This window comes from Perca flavescens, chromosome 9 (assembly GCF_004354835.1).
Source record: "Perca flavescens isolate YP-PL-M2 chromosome 9, PFLA_1.0, whole genome shotgun sequence".
Taxonomy (NCBI): Eukaryota; Metazoa; Chordata; class Actinopteri; order Perciformes; family Percidae; genus Perca; species Perca flavescens.
Window position 1 is genome coordinate 26,825,463 of NC_041339.1, and position 16,125 is coordinate 26,841,587.

The 16,125-nt window shown below is 40.5% G+C and overlaps 1 protein-coding gene across 1 annotated transcript in view; it reads left to right on the forward strand.

Annotated features, from left to right (window-relative positions):
- The window catches only part of anos1b (anosmin 1b), a 45,296-nt gene that overhangs the window by 26,539 nt on the left and 2,632 nt on the right, over nucleotides 1–16,125 (forward strand). The window contains exons 4-12 of the mRNA XM_028588570.1: nucleotides 585–792; nucleotides 1,366–1,550; nucleotides 3,101–3,230; nucleotides 6,166–6,259; nucleotides 6,835–7,078; nucleotides 10,336–10,474; nucleotides 12,015–12,245; nucleotides 12,723–12,817; nucleotides 14,923–15,085. Coding sequence (XP_028444371.1) covers nucleotides 585–792; nucleotides 1,366–1,550; nucleotides 3,101–3,230; nucleotides 6,166–6,259; nucleotides 6,835–7,078; nucleotides 10,336–10,474; nucleotides 12,015–12,245; nucleotides 12,723–12,817; nucleotides 14,923–15,085 — 1,489 coding nt within the window. The remainder of the gene's footprint in view (nucleotides 1–584; nucleotides 793–1,365; nucleotides 1,551–3,100; nucleotides 3,231–6,165; nucleotides 6,260–6,834; nucleotides 7,079–10,335; nucleotides 10,475–12,014; nucleotides 12,246–12,722; nucleotides 12,818–14,922; nucleotides 15,086–16,125) is intronic.

The following is a 16,125-nucleotide window of genomic DNA, read 5'->3' on the forward strand; positions in this document are numbered from 1 at the left end:
ACATGTTTGTGAGCTTTTAAATGTATACATTTGGGAGTGTGCAGTGGTTATGTGTGTATATATGTGTGTGTGTGTGTGTGTGTGTGTGTGTGTGTGTGTGTGTGTGTGTGTGTGTGTGTGGCCCTGAATGATTATTTGTAAAGCCAGTCGCTGTGGTCTTCATATTAGTTTTTCATCACAATAGCTGAAGCATGTTACTGGCTGGATGGCTGGTTGGGCATACAAGGCAATTCAGAGCTATTAGTTAAAGCTTGTGTTTACATTTTGATGATCTGCAGCCATGTTCCCGCACACACACGCACGCATGTACACACACACACACACACACACACACACACACACACACACACACACACACACACACACACACACACACACACACACACACACACACACACATACACGCATCCCCTTTTAGAGCAGATCTCAAGGTCTGGAGTCAGTAGGAGTTTACCATACCATATACCAGGATACACTTTCACCTCTGTGTTTTTCTGCCTTCATATGTGTGTTCATACATTACACATTGTTTATGTTGTGTGTCAACTGTAATAATAACAATTTGGCCCTGTTCTTTCTCTCAGAAGCAGACCGAGTGTGTGACGAGCAGGGAGTTTCTGACCTCTCTGAGGTTGTCTCGTCAGGGGGACTGCCCTCCGGCTCAGAGAGCCACTGGATTTGCTGCAGCCTGCGTGGAGGGCTGCTCAACAGATCAGCATTGTCCCTCCCCCAGGAAATGCTGCTCTAATGGCTGTGGACACACTTGCCAAGCCCCATCCAATCTATATAAAGGTAAAGGCAGGTTGGGACTTGTGTGTAACATCTTGTGGGTTTTATTATGAGAGGCTGCTGTCACTGCTGTCACTGCTGTTCAGTGAACATGCTTTTAGTTGTTTCTTGTTCCTATAGCGTTTAAATGTACTTATTGTGAGTTTCTTTGGTTAGAAGTGTCTGCCAGATAAATGAAATGCAATTTAATGTAATAACCATCCTTAAATACTGCCTGCTTGACTACATCTAAAGTCCCAGGCGGCCCGCGGTGGTTAAAAGCTCCAGCTCAATTCTGTGTGGAGCTAGTGATGAGACAACACTGATGACAAACTGCCTTAGATGTTGTAACGCTTGTTCCTAGTGTCAATTTGTTGATAGTCAAGTCATTTTTTTTTTTTACATATCCCAAATTACAAGCTGTACATATACATACAATAGATACTGCATTATACAACATATCAATACCCTTCTACCCGTAGACCATCAATCTCACAATCACTTTGTGTTATTTGATGTTACGTAAATGTTTTTTTAAATAACTTTCAAATAACACCACTTTCCTGTTTTGACCTTTTAAATAATCATTTGCTCCAGGTGTTCCTTTGAAGCCTCGCAGAGAGATGAGCTTCGTGGAGAATTCAGAGGGCCATGTGAAGGTGGTGTGGGTGTCAAAGTTCAATGTCAGCGTGGAGCCGGTCGTTTACATGCTCCAGTCCCGCTGGAACGTTGGGATTCATCCCAGTGAAGACCATGCCTCTCCATGGACTACTGTTGCCATGGTAACTACAGTAACCAGCAGCATGTCACCTTTCCCCCTTGGTCTTCATTTTTTTATGATTAGAAGGTTCAAGATATTGAAATTATAAAGAAATTCCGTTTTTGAATCATTTTTTCACATTTAAAGAGATACAGAATCATTCTGTCAATCCCCCCCCCCCCACCACACACACAATATTGGGGAATATTAGCTGTGGAGATGTTGATGAGGGGTAGCTGTTAGCTAGAAAAAAACAACCTTGTAACAACATGGCTCATTGCTGATTCTGTCTTGAGTCATTGCAGCCATAAAAATGACTCCCTGTGTCTTTAACAGTGGAGCAGCGCCACAAACTTTGTAACATATCTTTAACTCATAACTCTCAATTTGCCTCGAATGATGAAACTTCTCAGCTATGGAGATGGATGTTAGACTCTGTTTCCACCTCATCAGTCTGCTGCCTTACTGTCTAAACCTCTCCACCCCAGCCAGTCTCCCATTCTGCCAGGGTAAACCGTATGTCTGTGTGTGCGAATGAGTGAGTGTGTGTGTGTGTGTGTGTGTGTGTGTGTGTGTGTGCATTGTATGTCCGTGTGTGTGTGTGTGTGTGTGCCTGTGTGAGGTTAGGTAAATAAGCAGAGCTTAAAAAGGAACCACAGGCAGCCACAGTCGTTCCACCGGCTGACTCTGAATGACTGAACGCTCATTATAGACTTAAATAGATGGCAGCTCGTGTCTGTGTGTGTGGGGATGAGTCGGTTTTAAGCAGTTGATTACATTTGCACTGTCAGGGAGACAAAACATGTGAATCTTTAGCAATTTGAACCATCATTTGGGCAAATCGTTTAATTTTACTATAATCAGATGGAATTCCAATCCGGTTGTGTTCATCGGACTTTCCACCTCATCAACTTGTGAAACTTCTACGTCTAAACACAGGGCTCTGTCATGTTTTTTAGAAAAAGAAGACAGTATGGATTTGTGAAAGATGACGGAACATTTTTGCCCAAATGGGCTTGGATTGAAGCAAATTTTCTATTTACAAATTGAGAAACTCAAAATAACACTGATTTCATTTTTAAAAACTTGTAGGACCTGGAATAATGTTTTGCCAATATTTTGACATTTTGGGAAATAAATGTATCGTTCCCTCGTCAACCAGTGAAACTTCCCACGGCGTTGCCACGCGCTTGACGATTCATTTGTTGGGGCAACGCTGAATTATGACGTGACAATAGTGAGACTTGTTTTTAAAGAGTAAGAGTTTAATATAGAACACCATGCTGAAAAACAGTGTTTTGCTTCCCTCTCTGGTTGAACATTTCAAGCCTGTTTGACCTGTGACGCCACCTAGCCTCACTGATGGTCGGGATGTCACAGTGTCCTGGAGTACACCTGTACATCGCTGTAGTAAGGTGAAAAGTTGAACCACTGGAGGTCAGCAAAAACAAGATTTTCAGGGGATGTTATGACTCTTTAAATCTGTCGGGAATCATGTATAATTGTATCTGTTTTGAACAAAAGTCTTTCTCTGTCATGCACCTGTTATATGTGATGTGTTTGTATTTTCAGACCCTTTCTGAAGATGTGGTTCTGTCAGATTTGAGACCTCAGCGCTGGTACCAGTTCAGAGTAGCAGCGATTAACAGCCATGGCGGCAGAGGCTTCACCACACCCAGCAAACACTACATCTCCAGTAAAGGTAATACAAACACAGTTTAAACACATGCTTTCATTTTCTTTCGAGAGCTGTTACTAGAGTCCCACAGAGGGTGATGATTCCTCCTGTGTGTTTCCATAACTTACTGTTGAATTTTGATATTCTGTCGTGAGACACTGAGCAAAACACATATTCTTCCGTTCCATTTGTGTCATTTTATGAGAGATATTACATCTCTCTGAGGAAAAGTCAGAAACTCTGGAACATTTCCAGTCCTCTTCTTTCCTGTTCTTACTCTCTCTTTCACTCAGAGTTGATGGATAAGGTACACATAGCAGGAACACTATCCGGCAGTCCATAAAACACAGACAGGAAACAGAAAATACACAACTGCACATGCCCTTATTCACACATACATATACAGTACACATGCTCATTCAGTTGGTTTAGTGCCAAATCCCTGTTGTGACAGGGTAAGAGTGAGAGTAAAGACAGTAATACAAACACACACACACACAGATACGGTAGGAGGTCCTAGCTCTAATGTTTAGCAGACTTAGGTCATATTGATGTTGCGCCAGGATTGGCTTGTGATATGAATCCCCTGCCAGGATTGGCTAGAGCATGTTTGTATGTGAATAATGACTTCAGGTTGGACTGAGCTTTGGAAAAAGGTTCTTTATCAGTTGAGCACTTATGGGAGATTATAAAGAGGTGTCTCAGATAGCATTTTCCACCGCCTTCAACAAAACACCAAATAGTAGAATTCCTTATGTAATAATGTTTAGAGAATATACAACCTGTGCCACAGTATACTGAAACTTCTCTGGTGGCCTATCAACGTTCATACAAACATAACAATTATAATTAATAGGACATTTGGGAAATACTCTTATATGCTTTTTTTTTTTGCAGAAAGTTAGACAAAAAGATTCTAATGTCTGTCCTTTACATATAAACCTGGAATTATACTTCTCTGGGCTGCATGTAAGCCAACATTTTTTTTACTTGTACAGATTGAGGATTAAGGGTGTATTGTAAGTGTCAATAAATCAATCAAACAAAGTATTTTATTGATCCCCAGGGGGAAATTGGGTTTGTTACATATGAATATATTCTCAAGTAGAATATATAAATATAGACTATAACATATGTAAATGACGCGCAGGTCCGCACTACGCGCCATTGAGAGTTGGGAGATGTGCACGTCGGTGACCTAATGTTACTCATAACACTCTTCCCAGCGTAGGTTCACAAATAGGTTTCCGTGTATCTCTGCAGAATAATAATTCCAGGTTAAGGCGATAGCCAGCAGCCAGTGAAAAAATATAATTTGTGCTTTTACGGTGGATTATGTGGGTTATTTCTTTGCTGGGAGCAGTAACTTCCTGAATTCTCCGCTGGTTGCTTGCTTTTGTATGGATTAAGCTTTAGAGGTGCTGTTTCCAGGCTTTATGCTAAGCTAAGCGGCTACTGGCTATAGCCTATTATATACAACAGACAGAAATGAGAGTGGTATTGATCTACCCATCTAACTCTCTGCAAGAAAGCAAGTAGGTTTATATCCCAAGGTAGTGAATTATTCCCCTAAAATACGGTGTGTGTGTGTGTGTGTGTGTGTGTGTGTGTGTGTGTGTGTGTGTGTGTGTGTGTGTGTGTGTGTGTGTGTGAGTGCCAGGGTTAAAGGTTAAAGACACACTTCTAAATAACATCTGATCGGTGTCAGAGTCTTGTGTTTCCAGTTCATTAGTCTGATTAGTCAGGGGCTGGAGATCAGGGGTCACAAGTCAGGAAGCTGGGAGATGTCAGGATGGTTGGAGTTCCTCCACTGTGACCTTATTCTAACCAGAGAGAGAATCTGAATTTGAAAATCCCCTTTCCTGTTCATTCAGATATTAGGGTTGCACAGTGCCTGCCAACAGTAATTACTAGGGAATGTCTGGTTCAGAGAACTCATCTTGATGTCTTCATCTTATGAAACAATGGACGGAAATCGGCTGATTGTGAAAGACGCACACAGTGAAAAAGGCCTCCAAGATGAAACGTGTGTCTTGGATATGATCTGTAAATTACTGCTGCCACTGAGATATACCCTTCTTATTCCAAAGAAAAAACACATGCACACACAAACAGGCCAGGTCTTGCAGTCCGAATATGCTGCCCTAACTTTGATCTCTGCATCTGGGTCAGCCAAGCACAGCCTGGGGCCTGTGGGAGGCCTACCATGGGGGATGTAGTTCTAATCAGATATATTTTGTAGTTTTAATCAAATACAGGATTGGGGTTTGAGTTTCTAATGAGATACAGAGCCAGTGTTGAAAGAGCAGCGATCACAGGATTTAATCTTGGATGGAACAGTGACTAGTGGTGGTCCCCTTTGGTCTGTGTTGTGGTAGCTCCTGAAAAGGGAGGCTTCAGTCTTCTCCAGTATCGCTCACCTTTGATGCTGGAAATCTAATTGGCCTTGTAGACTTGAATGAGACCAAGAGGAAATTAGGTCCCCCCCAGACATTGAGTTATTACAATACAGTCAAGCTGGTTTGAACGGTCTTTGCCCAATTAGTCTTCACTAAATCTCCATATAGATGTAATGCTTTATTGCCACTGGAGCAGTAGATGAGAAGATATGAGAGTATGAGGGTGAGCTATTTGTCATTAGAAACAGTTGGGACAAACATGTCCAGGGTGTCATTTTCACAGGGGATGTCCTATCCTCTTTAACAGTTTCATTTTGATTTATTGACAATCAATCTCTCTAAACAATGCCCTCTGACTATCTATCTGCCAAATCCCCATGAAAGAAGCTTTGAGTTAATAAAATGTTGAAAGACTCATCTCAGTCACCTTCAATTATTACGCCCACAGCAATAAGCTTAACAGGCAGCAGCTGAGAAAAGTACCTACACCTATTTTTTTGATGGTCATTTCTGCCATTTCTCTCGTGACAGCATTTTTCTCTGACCATCTCTCTCTGCAGACCCCTCACCTCCAGAGCCTCCAATGAATGTCAGAGTGAGCAACCACACTCTAGACTGGACGGGTTCACAACCAGGGACCCATCTTACAGAAAGGTATCTCAATAGATGAAATATTAGTAGATTGATAAATGTCTTTGCTATTTTCCTTGCTGGGTTATTTGCTATGCATCCTTTCAGGACTGCAGGCTGCAGTTTTAAGTCATAAAATGTGTTTAAGTGGATTGTCAGTGCCTGTCTGATGGCGTAGCTGGATGCAAATTACAGTTCATCCTTGACCTTATTTCAATCATAAATTGCAGCACCTTTTCTATTTGTGTGTATTAATGGTAAACAAGGTCATATAAAGTTTAGACCATTTCTTGGATCAGCAGCAATATTGCAATCAAACATTTAATAACAGAGGTCAGGTGTCAAATTGTAACGTGCTGATAACATGTCTGACAGCACATACATAAAATAAATTAAATATATGAAACCCAACATTGAAAGCAGATGACAAACAAGTATTGCAACTATTTATCTACCACACCAGTGCAACGTGTTCATAAACAAGTACTTCTAATCTAAACTCTAAACTTATAAGGAAGTACCTTTCTTTTACTTTATTACCACAAATGTGTTTACATCCATGCTGCGATGTTGTTTGACTTGTTGCTTTCTCCCCTCAGGTCAGGAGGAAATGGGGTCACAGTTGCGGTCTTAATAAGCTGGGAGCCCCCCAGAGAGGGAGACCTGCCAGTCCACAACTACAGAGTCACCTGGATGTCTCGACATACACACACAGCGCACAAACACATGCACACACTGCATGCACACACACATACAGTGCACAATAACATGCACACACGTCCTACACACTCACGCACACCAGAACAAGGTAAAAAGGAGAGCAACAGCAGAGTGACTCAGGGGGTAAGGGAACGTTTTTTAAAAACTCAATTACACTGAATAAAAGAATACCAGTACCTCCAGAACAACGCGATTATGCGATCGCATAATTCAATGCATAATCAGCCAAAGTCCACATATTTATGCGGGGGCCGCATTTTTTTTGCTGATTTCTGCGTAAAATATGCGGGGCTTGCATGATTTCATAATTCCTGCATTTTCGTTGCAAAAAAGTCACATATATCTTAGCAGAAAGTTGAAAAATGTTGCGTTTACTTCACACAAGAGCAGCCATTTTCTCCTGTTGCCATGGGAACATTATGAAGGGACGTAATTACGCGACGTGAACATCATCGAAAAGAAGGTTGTTGGAGGAATCACTTTTTTTTCTCTTTTTCATCAAGCCGCAGTTTTTGCATGTTCCTGCAATTTTTGCAAGTTCCCGCATTTTCATCGCATAAAATTGCATAAATATCCTGCATATTCCATCACATTTTTTAAGAAAACGTGCCGCATAACCAAGGATTTTTTGCCTGCAATAAACACAAAAAAATACCGCATTTTTCTGGAAGGACTGGAATACAATGATTTAACTGTTATTTATTTTATTATTTTCCCTATTCTGTGCAAACTATGCCCATCAGAAACGTACACGTATGAACACATGACACACAAGTCCTTAAAAAAAATAAAGGAAATATGCACATTGATAGCTGCACCTGAGAGATTTTTAAATCCATGCACCACACATACGCACACATGCACACATACACTACAGTGATTTTACAGCCCTCTACAGGTTTGAACAGCTACTGTATGCAAGTGGTGCAAACTATTTAACTCATTTAATAAGATCATAGCAACTGCATGTTGTGTATGTTTAAAGTTCAGCACAAGTAAACAGGAAACAACACCATAAGAACGGATGGTACTCACATTCAACATTTCTTTATATTGATTCTTAATGTTAGATATTAAATGATTACCTCAAATTAAAGAATGTCCTGCTGAGCCTGTAAACCAGTTAAAATCCTACAAATGAAAAGTAGGTGGAGGCATAGTGGAACTACTAAAAAATTAGGTGATGAAAAAAATGCTCTGCGTTTTTTGTTGAATTTGCATACTTAAAACTTGAAACATACATGCCACTACAGTTGATTTCACTTTTTAAGGTTTTCTATATGTATATACCAAAATAAGGTTTATATGTGCATTACATTAGATCTGGTTTTGACATGTTTACACTGAAATCCCTGTTTGGCACGCTTTTCCTTTACTTTTGCAGACATTTTGTGCATATGTTCCTTGTGAATCTGAAAATGCAATATTGTCCTCAGACAGACATACAGTACCATTATCTTCATGGGACATAACTTTGTTAGAGTGCTATGACAACACGCAGGTCTGGCTTTACAGCGGTGAAATAACATGACTACTTAGCCATGATAGACTGACTGACAACAGAGAGAAGTGGCTTTCGTGCATTTAGATAACATGTTTAACTCAAGTCAAAGCATCTGGAAATGTACTGACAACATGCCAGTCATTGCAGCACACAGACATTAGTGATTGAGTGTTCAGTTATCAGAGAAGTAAAGCATAAGATCTGTGCAAAGGTAGACTTATATGATTGATGTTTAGACAAATACTTATTACTGTAGCTGCCAGCACAACATTTACATCATCATTACAAGCATTAGACCAGGAGAATGATGGGAAGTTATTTTACAGAGGAATAAAGTGAATCACTGCTGTCTCCTTGTTGTTCAATTCAAAGAGTAACTTCGGTAACCTGTTTCTTACTGATTAAAAAAAAATATATTTAATGCAGCAATAACAGTCAGTCAAGAGGGTGGATATGATTATAGGCGTGACGGTGATGTGTTCACAATGCAAGTACGTCCAGTCAGCAATGCCAAAATGCCCATAATCACAGTAAACAACACTGATATTACAGCTTTGACGCAACAGTTATGATTGCCTGTGCAGTGACTGAACATTTTCTCTTCAAATTAGTAAACAGTACTCTTTGCACAGGATCCTTCAGATATCGACCCACTTAAATGTTCAACTCTGATGTGAGCACTCACTTCAAGAGAAGAAATAAAAACATAAACATCAAAATTTGAGGGTTGTAATGCAAGCGCTTCATATGGACCTAGCTATCCTAAGTAGTAATGGCGATCCCAGACTGAGCCTTGTGGAGACATTTATCTCTAGTCTGGTCCTCTGTTCTGCTTGGCTGGAAGGCCTGGAATTTAAATGAGGCCCCCTAACTAGTGTTTCCTACTTGCAGCTGCATCTAGACACACACACAGACAGCAGCATCCCAACAGGTAGGTCAGGAACAGAATAACATTTCTACGCTGTGTAAAATAGTTTTCATATTACGGAAAGCATTGATATTTTATTGCTCTCCGTTAGCACATGATCATACATTCCCTAGATGTATATAAAACATATATCCTGTCAGTCAGGAATTTATGCAGGACTGGAGCAATTTAGCATTAAACCTGAAGTAAAAGGGGTAACCCTCTGCTGAATCAGTGCTTTTAAATATACATCAGACTCTTACATATAATGTTCACTGACATTATGCACCAAAATAGAAATCCAGGCTTCTCTTGCATTCTCTGTTTCACAAATACACACACACACACACACACACACACACACACACACACACACACACACACACACACACACACACACACAGCTGTACAGGCCATATGTTTTGTCTATCTTGAGAGTAATGGAAATACTTCAACCCCATTTTGTCTGCAGGTCACCAAAACTGCTTTTAACTTGCCTTTGTCTCATTCTGTCTTAAGTGTGCGCACTTACATAACTCACACACACACACACACACACACACACACACACACACACACTTGTTATCATCCAAGCATCTCTTTGTTGTGACTAGCTCAAATCCACGCAGACAGACAGACCTCATTGACTAAGAGCTTGTTAATGAGCTGTCAGTCAAACAGCGGGCTAATGCAGAACAGGTCTCCACTATCAAAGGGGCACACACACACACACACACACACACACACACACAGCACTCAAAGTGAGGATTATGATGACAGTAAGGACGGTGAAGATGGTGGCAGTAACTATACTGGCTATAGTGGGGATTCTGAGTTGGTTTTCAAATTTAAGGACACATCTAGCAAGTGAAAGTGAATTAGGACAGAGTAAAAAGTAGCCAAGAACCACTGTTCCTAAGCGTTAAGAAAACATCTCTTTCCATGTTCCCATTCTTTAATGTGTTATAGGCGCAGTGCGAACTGTGGCTGCAGGGTCTGCTGCCTGCTACTTCCTACTTCCTGTCTGTCCAGACGGTGGCCTACTGGGGTCAGAAGCGGCTGAAAAGTCCCAGAGCCCAAATTGTCTTCAATACAATAACTCATACAGGTAAACAAACAAAGCATCTTCCTCCTCATGGTATACTTTTTATATTCAACAGTAACACTGTTTACCACTATATCCAATTTTCTCGTCATAATTTCGGTAGAATGTGATTACATAAAATGAATGAAAGAGTTTAGGGTAGTAATCATTTTTCTGTCTATTAATATGTATATGCTTTACAGTGGTTGTACAGAGTTTCATAAATATGGTGCATGTTGTGACTGCAGTTTGCTCCACTTTCTCACAGCATCTGCAGTTACCTTTATAGCTAATTATTTTTTATAAGAAATTTGCAGCTTCATATACCATGAATACAGTGTTTTCACCATTTCCTCTCTCAGCAGTATGGATATACATCACATCTTTAGATAGACTAATAAATATGGCCAGCTGCAGGTGTAAAGTCACTTAGAAATATATAACTTTAAGGGAGGCTCCAATCTCTAGTAGGTTTTGTACAGTTTTGTCTTGGAGGAACAAAACCGTAAGGGGCTATAAATAAAGCTAAGTAGTGTAAACTGTAGCTTTACTCTTTGTGTTGCTGTGATTCAACAATAAAGCCTCCTAAGGAGCCCCTAGTCACCTTACCCCAAATAGAGACTCACTCAAGTACACATTTTTGAACATTTCATTAACTTGTCATGTCATTATTAGATACTGTATGTACAGTCCACTGTACCCATTTGCTAACAGAGCTGTACATTATTGAGTCAATTATTTTAGCTAGTAAGTTGTTAGTTTGTGCAGAGCTGCAGAATTGAATGACTGTCAGCATGTTTTGTGTGCCTACAGCTGCACTGTTTAAAAAAGTGGAAAGTGGTGATGTTAATGGTTGTCCAGGCAACAGAGGTATTTAAAGGCGACCTGTCGGTCAGCACAGCAGAGGATTATAGCCAGCTGCAGCTCAATTATCAAACCACATACCAACAATTTTATATGGAACATTTATAATTTAGCGGCATTAATATTTGACACATTTCACATATTGGCCTGGTTTTTCCCCTGAGGGTCAGTTAGGCCAGATAAAGCCAATTAGTGTTTCTATGTGAATGAATTAACGGGAAAGCTAGCTACCAGCTGCACCCTCGTCACCAGTTTATGATATTCCAGGCACATAATACATTTATATATTCCATGTGCTATATAACAGGTTTCATACATCCAGTCATTCATATGATGGGTTTTTGTGATGTTGCCAGTTATAAGCAGAACAGCTACTGTATAAATAATGCTTACTGTAGAGTCGTTAAGAAACTGCTTCTTTACTCCAGTATCCAAAGTTTTAAGTTTGTTTTGTGGTTTGCCTCGTTATTTACAAGCTTGAAACTAAAATATTTTTTTTTACCTTTTACTGCCCTCATTGCAGAAGACATACTGTCAAATCATCCAATGTTTTAAATTGTAACCTTTATGATTTTTCTCCTCTCCTCTCCTCTCCTCTCCTCTCCTCTCCTCTCCTCTCCTATCCTCTCCTATCCTCTCCTCTCCTCTCCTCTCCTCTCCTCTCCTTTTCTCTCCTCTCCTCTACTCTCCTCCACCGAAGGTGAAGACTTCTCCAATGAGCTTCCCTCATCCTCATCATCTCTTCCCTCCTCTCCTTCCCTCTCCTCCTCCTCCCCTTCTTCCTCTGACCTCCCCCTCTCATCCTCTCTGCCTCACCCTGAATCCCCCATTAACCCTGTCACCCCTGGCAACCTGCGCCTGGAGGTTGCTGCCCCTCATTACCATGACGACAAGCTGCAGGTCAAGGTGTTCTGGAAGTGGCCTCACCATGGTGAGTTGATTTTGAAACACGCAACAACTCAACAGTAGAAAAGAAACACTAGATGCAAAAAAAATCCTCTCTTTCCTTTCTGTGACTGTTCGGTTGTCCAGATTCACAAAAATATCAAAGACAATTCTAATTAAATTGCATGCTTCTTACTGAGAAGCTACTTATCCTATTACACACAAACAACCCTTGCTCCAAGGTCTTTAGCTGAGGCTTATTGTTGCAGTCTTTACCAACATTTTAATAATTGCACATTTATTTAGAACTGTAGGCAAAAACCTGCATCACAGGTGTCCAGTTATACTGTCCGGTTACTAAAAATGAATCCACACTTTACAACCAATCAGAATCCAGATTTTTCCAACACATTTTTTTCTTAGTTTTCAAACAGTCTAATTCATGACAAATGTATACAAGATAAACACAAACACATGCCCACTTGTAATGTTGTAATCTTTCTGCCTCTCTTTTGCTTTACAGGCAGGCAGAGACACCCTGGTCCATACATTTTGCGGTGGCGTCCACATACCTGCAGTACTAATGTTACAAGCAAAGAGAGAACAACAACTGTGCAGGTACAGTATAACTTCCCTGGCCGAATTTTATGTGTCTCTGTGTTTGTGAAATTGTGTATAGATATCTTGGTTTTATGTGAGCATTGTTCTTGTGTCTTTTTGTGTGTATGTGTGTATCAGAGATCCAATTTGACAGAGTTATTCTAAAAGTGATGTTAAGCAGAGATAGAGCGAGATGATGGCAGAGAGACAAAGTTACACACAGACAGAGGATGAGAGCCATAGATATAAACAGCTTGAAACAAGCTTTTGAGAACTAGCAGCCATAACTTTGACTTGGAACTCAGCTGGTCCGTTGGTAGCTAACGGTTAAGTTACGTAGTTCACTGACCATTTTTAGTAGTTTTAGTTGACCTATATGTAAATAAGAAATCTTTCATCTGCTCTATGCTAACGTGTGGAAAGTAATGCCAGCCTCCCTGGTCTCTTTGGTCCTTTTGGTAAAGCAATACGTGCTGCACAGCTGACAATACAGTATAGTTGCTGACACTCAGAGGTGGTGATTGTAAACGATACCCAAGTAACATGGCGGCAATTATCCAATTAGTTATGACGTAATGTCACATCTATTTTTTGTCTCTCTGCCATCATCTCGCTCTGTCTGCCTAACATCAACGTTTTACCATAATGCTGTCAAATCCCTGGCGGATATTGCTTTATTGAAATATAAAAGAATGACAGGAAGGGGTTTGACTGAGAATGATCTATAGAAAAGTGATTTACAGAACCATCTCAGCAATGACTACTATTACAGTTTTTCTCGATTGCTATGACACATTTCTTGAAACCCTCACTCATTTTCTCAAAACTGTAAACCAAATTTTCAAACTATATTCACAAAACACCTGACTCTGCTGGCAAAATCAAACAATGCTTTCAGATCATAAACACAGCCAGTCATTACAGTAACTAAAAACTACAGAGCATTCGTTAGACGTTAACTCACAAATTCAAGAACACAGTGTCCAGGGCATGTTACAGAAAAAAAAATGTTTATTTCATACAGTAAACACATTTTACAATGAAAACAAAAAGTATATCACAACTTGTACAGTGAATATCTTGTACACTGCAAGTAGTGCAAGAAATACAATATTAAATGTCTGTTTACAGTATTAGGCACTTGTAGAGCAATACAGTAGTCCAACTGCAAAAGGCCAAAGAACATGAAATGAAAAGAACATGACAGTACACTAAAAAATATTCTGAAACCGAAAAATCAGACATCAGTATGCCACTGTGCCACCTGTGCACTCTGAACTGGTTTATATTCTCTACAATAGGTTTGATCACCCAATTTTGAGTCGTGTGTAAACGATGACAACTCTGTTGTAGTTGTGTTTAACTTTTACTGCCAACACTAGTGCATCACAGTGTGAAATGTGTTTTAGCGAGTGAGAATGTGTTTAGAGTTTTGCAAGAAGAGTGATTGATTCAACAAATGGGTTTAGGCCGCTGAACATTTGGTTCAGAGAATGGGGTTTTGTGTTTTAGCAATTCAGAAAAACTGTAACTGTGCCACCAAAATTAAATTGGCAAAACAAAATCTACTTTAAATCTTCATTTAAAACACCTTATATTGCAGCTATAAAAGTAAAAGTAAAGCTGTAATAGAGAGGAGCATGTCAAAAGATGAACTGGTATTGAGTATATATAGTGCACTTGATATCTGCCCATAGCACTTCATCAAGAGAAAACTGGACTTGCCGACATTAGATCTTCTTTACCCACTGTTGTCCCAGTGTTAGCCTCTCGTCTAAAATTATCATTGACCCAGTGGGTTGATAAATATCAAAGTGCTGTGTGCAATTTGCTGATATCACAGATCATGATTGCTGTTCATTGAAGTTCAGCTTTTCTTAAATAGTTATGCCATTTCTCACCATTTGAAGCTGCCAACCTGCAACGCTGCCAAGTGCCGCTTCAAACTGTGGTGTTTATTTTAACATGGAGCTAACAAGCTGCTTATATGAGACAGGTTCCCAAACAAAAATAGGGGTAATGTGTATATTTTAAGGAACCCTGTAATATGTCAGTCTTAACAACCAGCTGTGTTCAGTTTAAACTCTTTTTATCCCTAATTTGACTTGATTTTCTCTCTCCAGGGCACCCATCACACCATCACAGGCCTGCTGTTCGCCTGTAAGTACCGGGTCGCTGTGGCATTGAGCACTAACCTGGGGTCAGAGGCTGTTGCCTGGGTTACAACCCCGACTTGCTCCTCCATCAGGGTCAGAGAAGGCAAAGCTTTGCCATGCAACACTGAGGGTAAGAGTAACTAAAGACACACACACACACACACACACACACACACACACATGCACGCACGGCATTAAAGCAGTGTTACATTAATCTTCATTAATCCTGTAACCCCTAAATGCCTATATTTAAAGAGTAGTTCTTGAAAGTGTTTTTTTTTTAACTTCTTTTGGGGACATTAACCCCAAAACATACTAGAAAACACTAAGTACAATCTTGCACTCATTGAAACACTATATCTATCTATAAATTGCAGGAACGTCTGTCTGTGTGTGTGTGTGTGTGTGTGTGTGTGTGTGTGTGTGTGTGTGTGTGTGTGTGTGTGTGTGTGTGTGTGTGTGTGTGTGTGTGTGTGTGTGTGTGTGTCTGTGTGGGTGTGTGTGTGGGTGTTAAGCGCATATCTCTCGAACCATTAGTCCGATGGATTTCAAACTGGACAGGTGTCTTGCTATGGGCATGAGTAAAAGCAGTGCCAAGTTTGATGTTGTTTGGATAACAAACGCAAAAGATATTGTCGGTAAAAGAAGCACACTGGCTTTTGCTGCTCCAGCCGCTGGCCACTCCCCCTCTCACACTGAGTGAGCAGTGAGCAGGACCAGAGACAGATAAAGAGCAGCAGAGCTTTGGCAGCTAAAATGTGACATACACCTCAGGCCCACAAACATGTGCAAAGTAGCACTACGTTAACGATCAAACGACACGAGACAACGTCTCTCTCTCTCTCTGTCTCTCCCTCTCTCTCTCTCTCTCTCTCTCTCTGTGTCTCTCTCTCTGTGTCTCTCTCTGTCTCTGTCTCTCTCTCTCTCTCTCTCTCTAACGGTCCAGTTCTGGTGGTTGATGAACACAGATATGTGCCAATTAGCTCTCATAACGGGCAAGGTGGGTAACACATTGCCATGAATCCATGAGGCTATGTCTGATTACTCCACATTGTCATTGTGATATTTTGTGATTACATTCTGATTCTGTCAGGTAAATAGTAGTACAATGTCTTCCTCTGATGTAGAAGTACCCTAGTAAGTCAGTAGTAGGGTATACAGTGGAGTTGG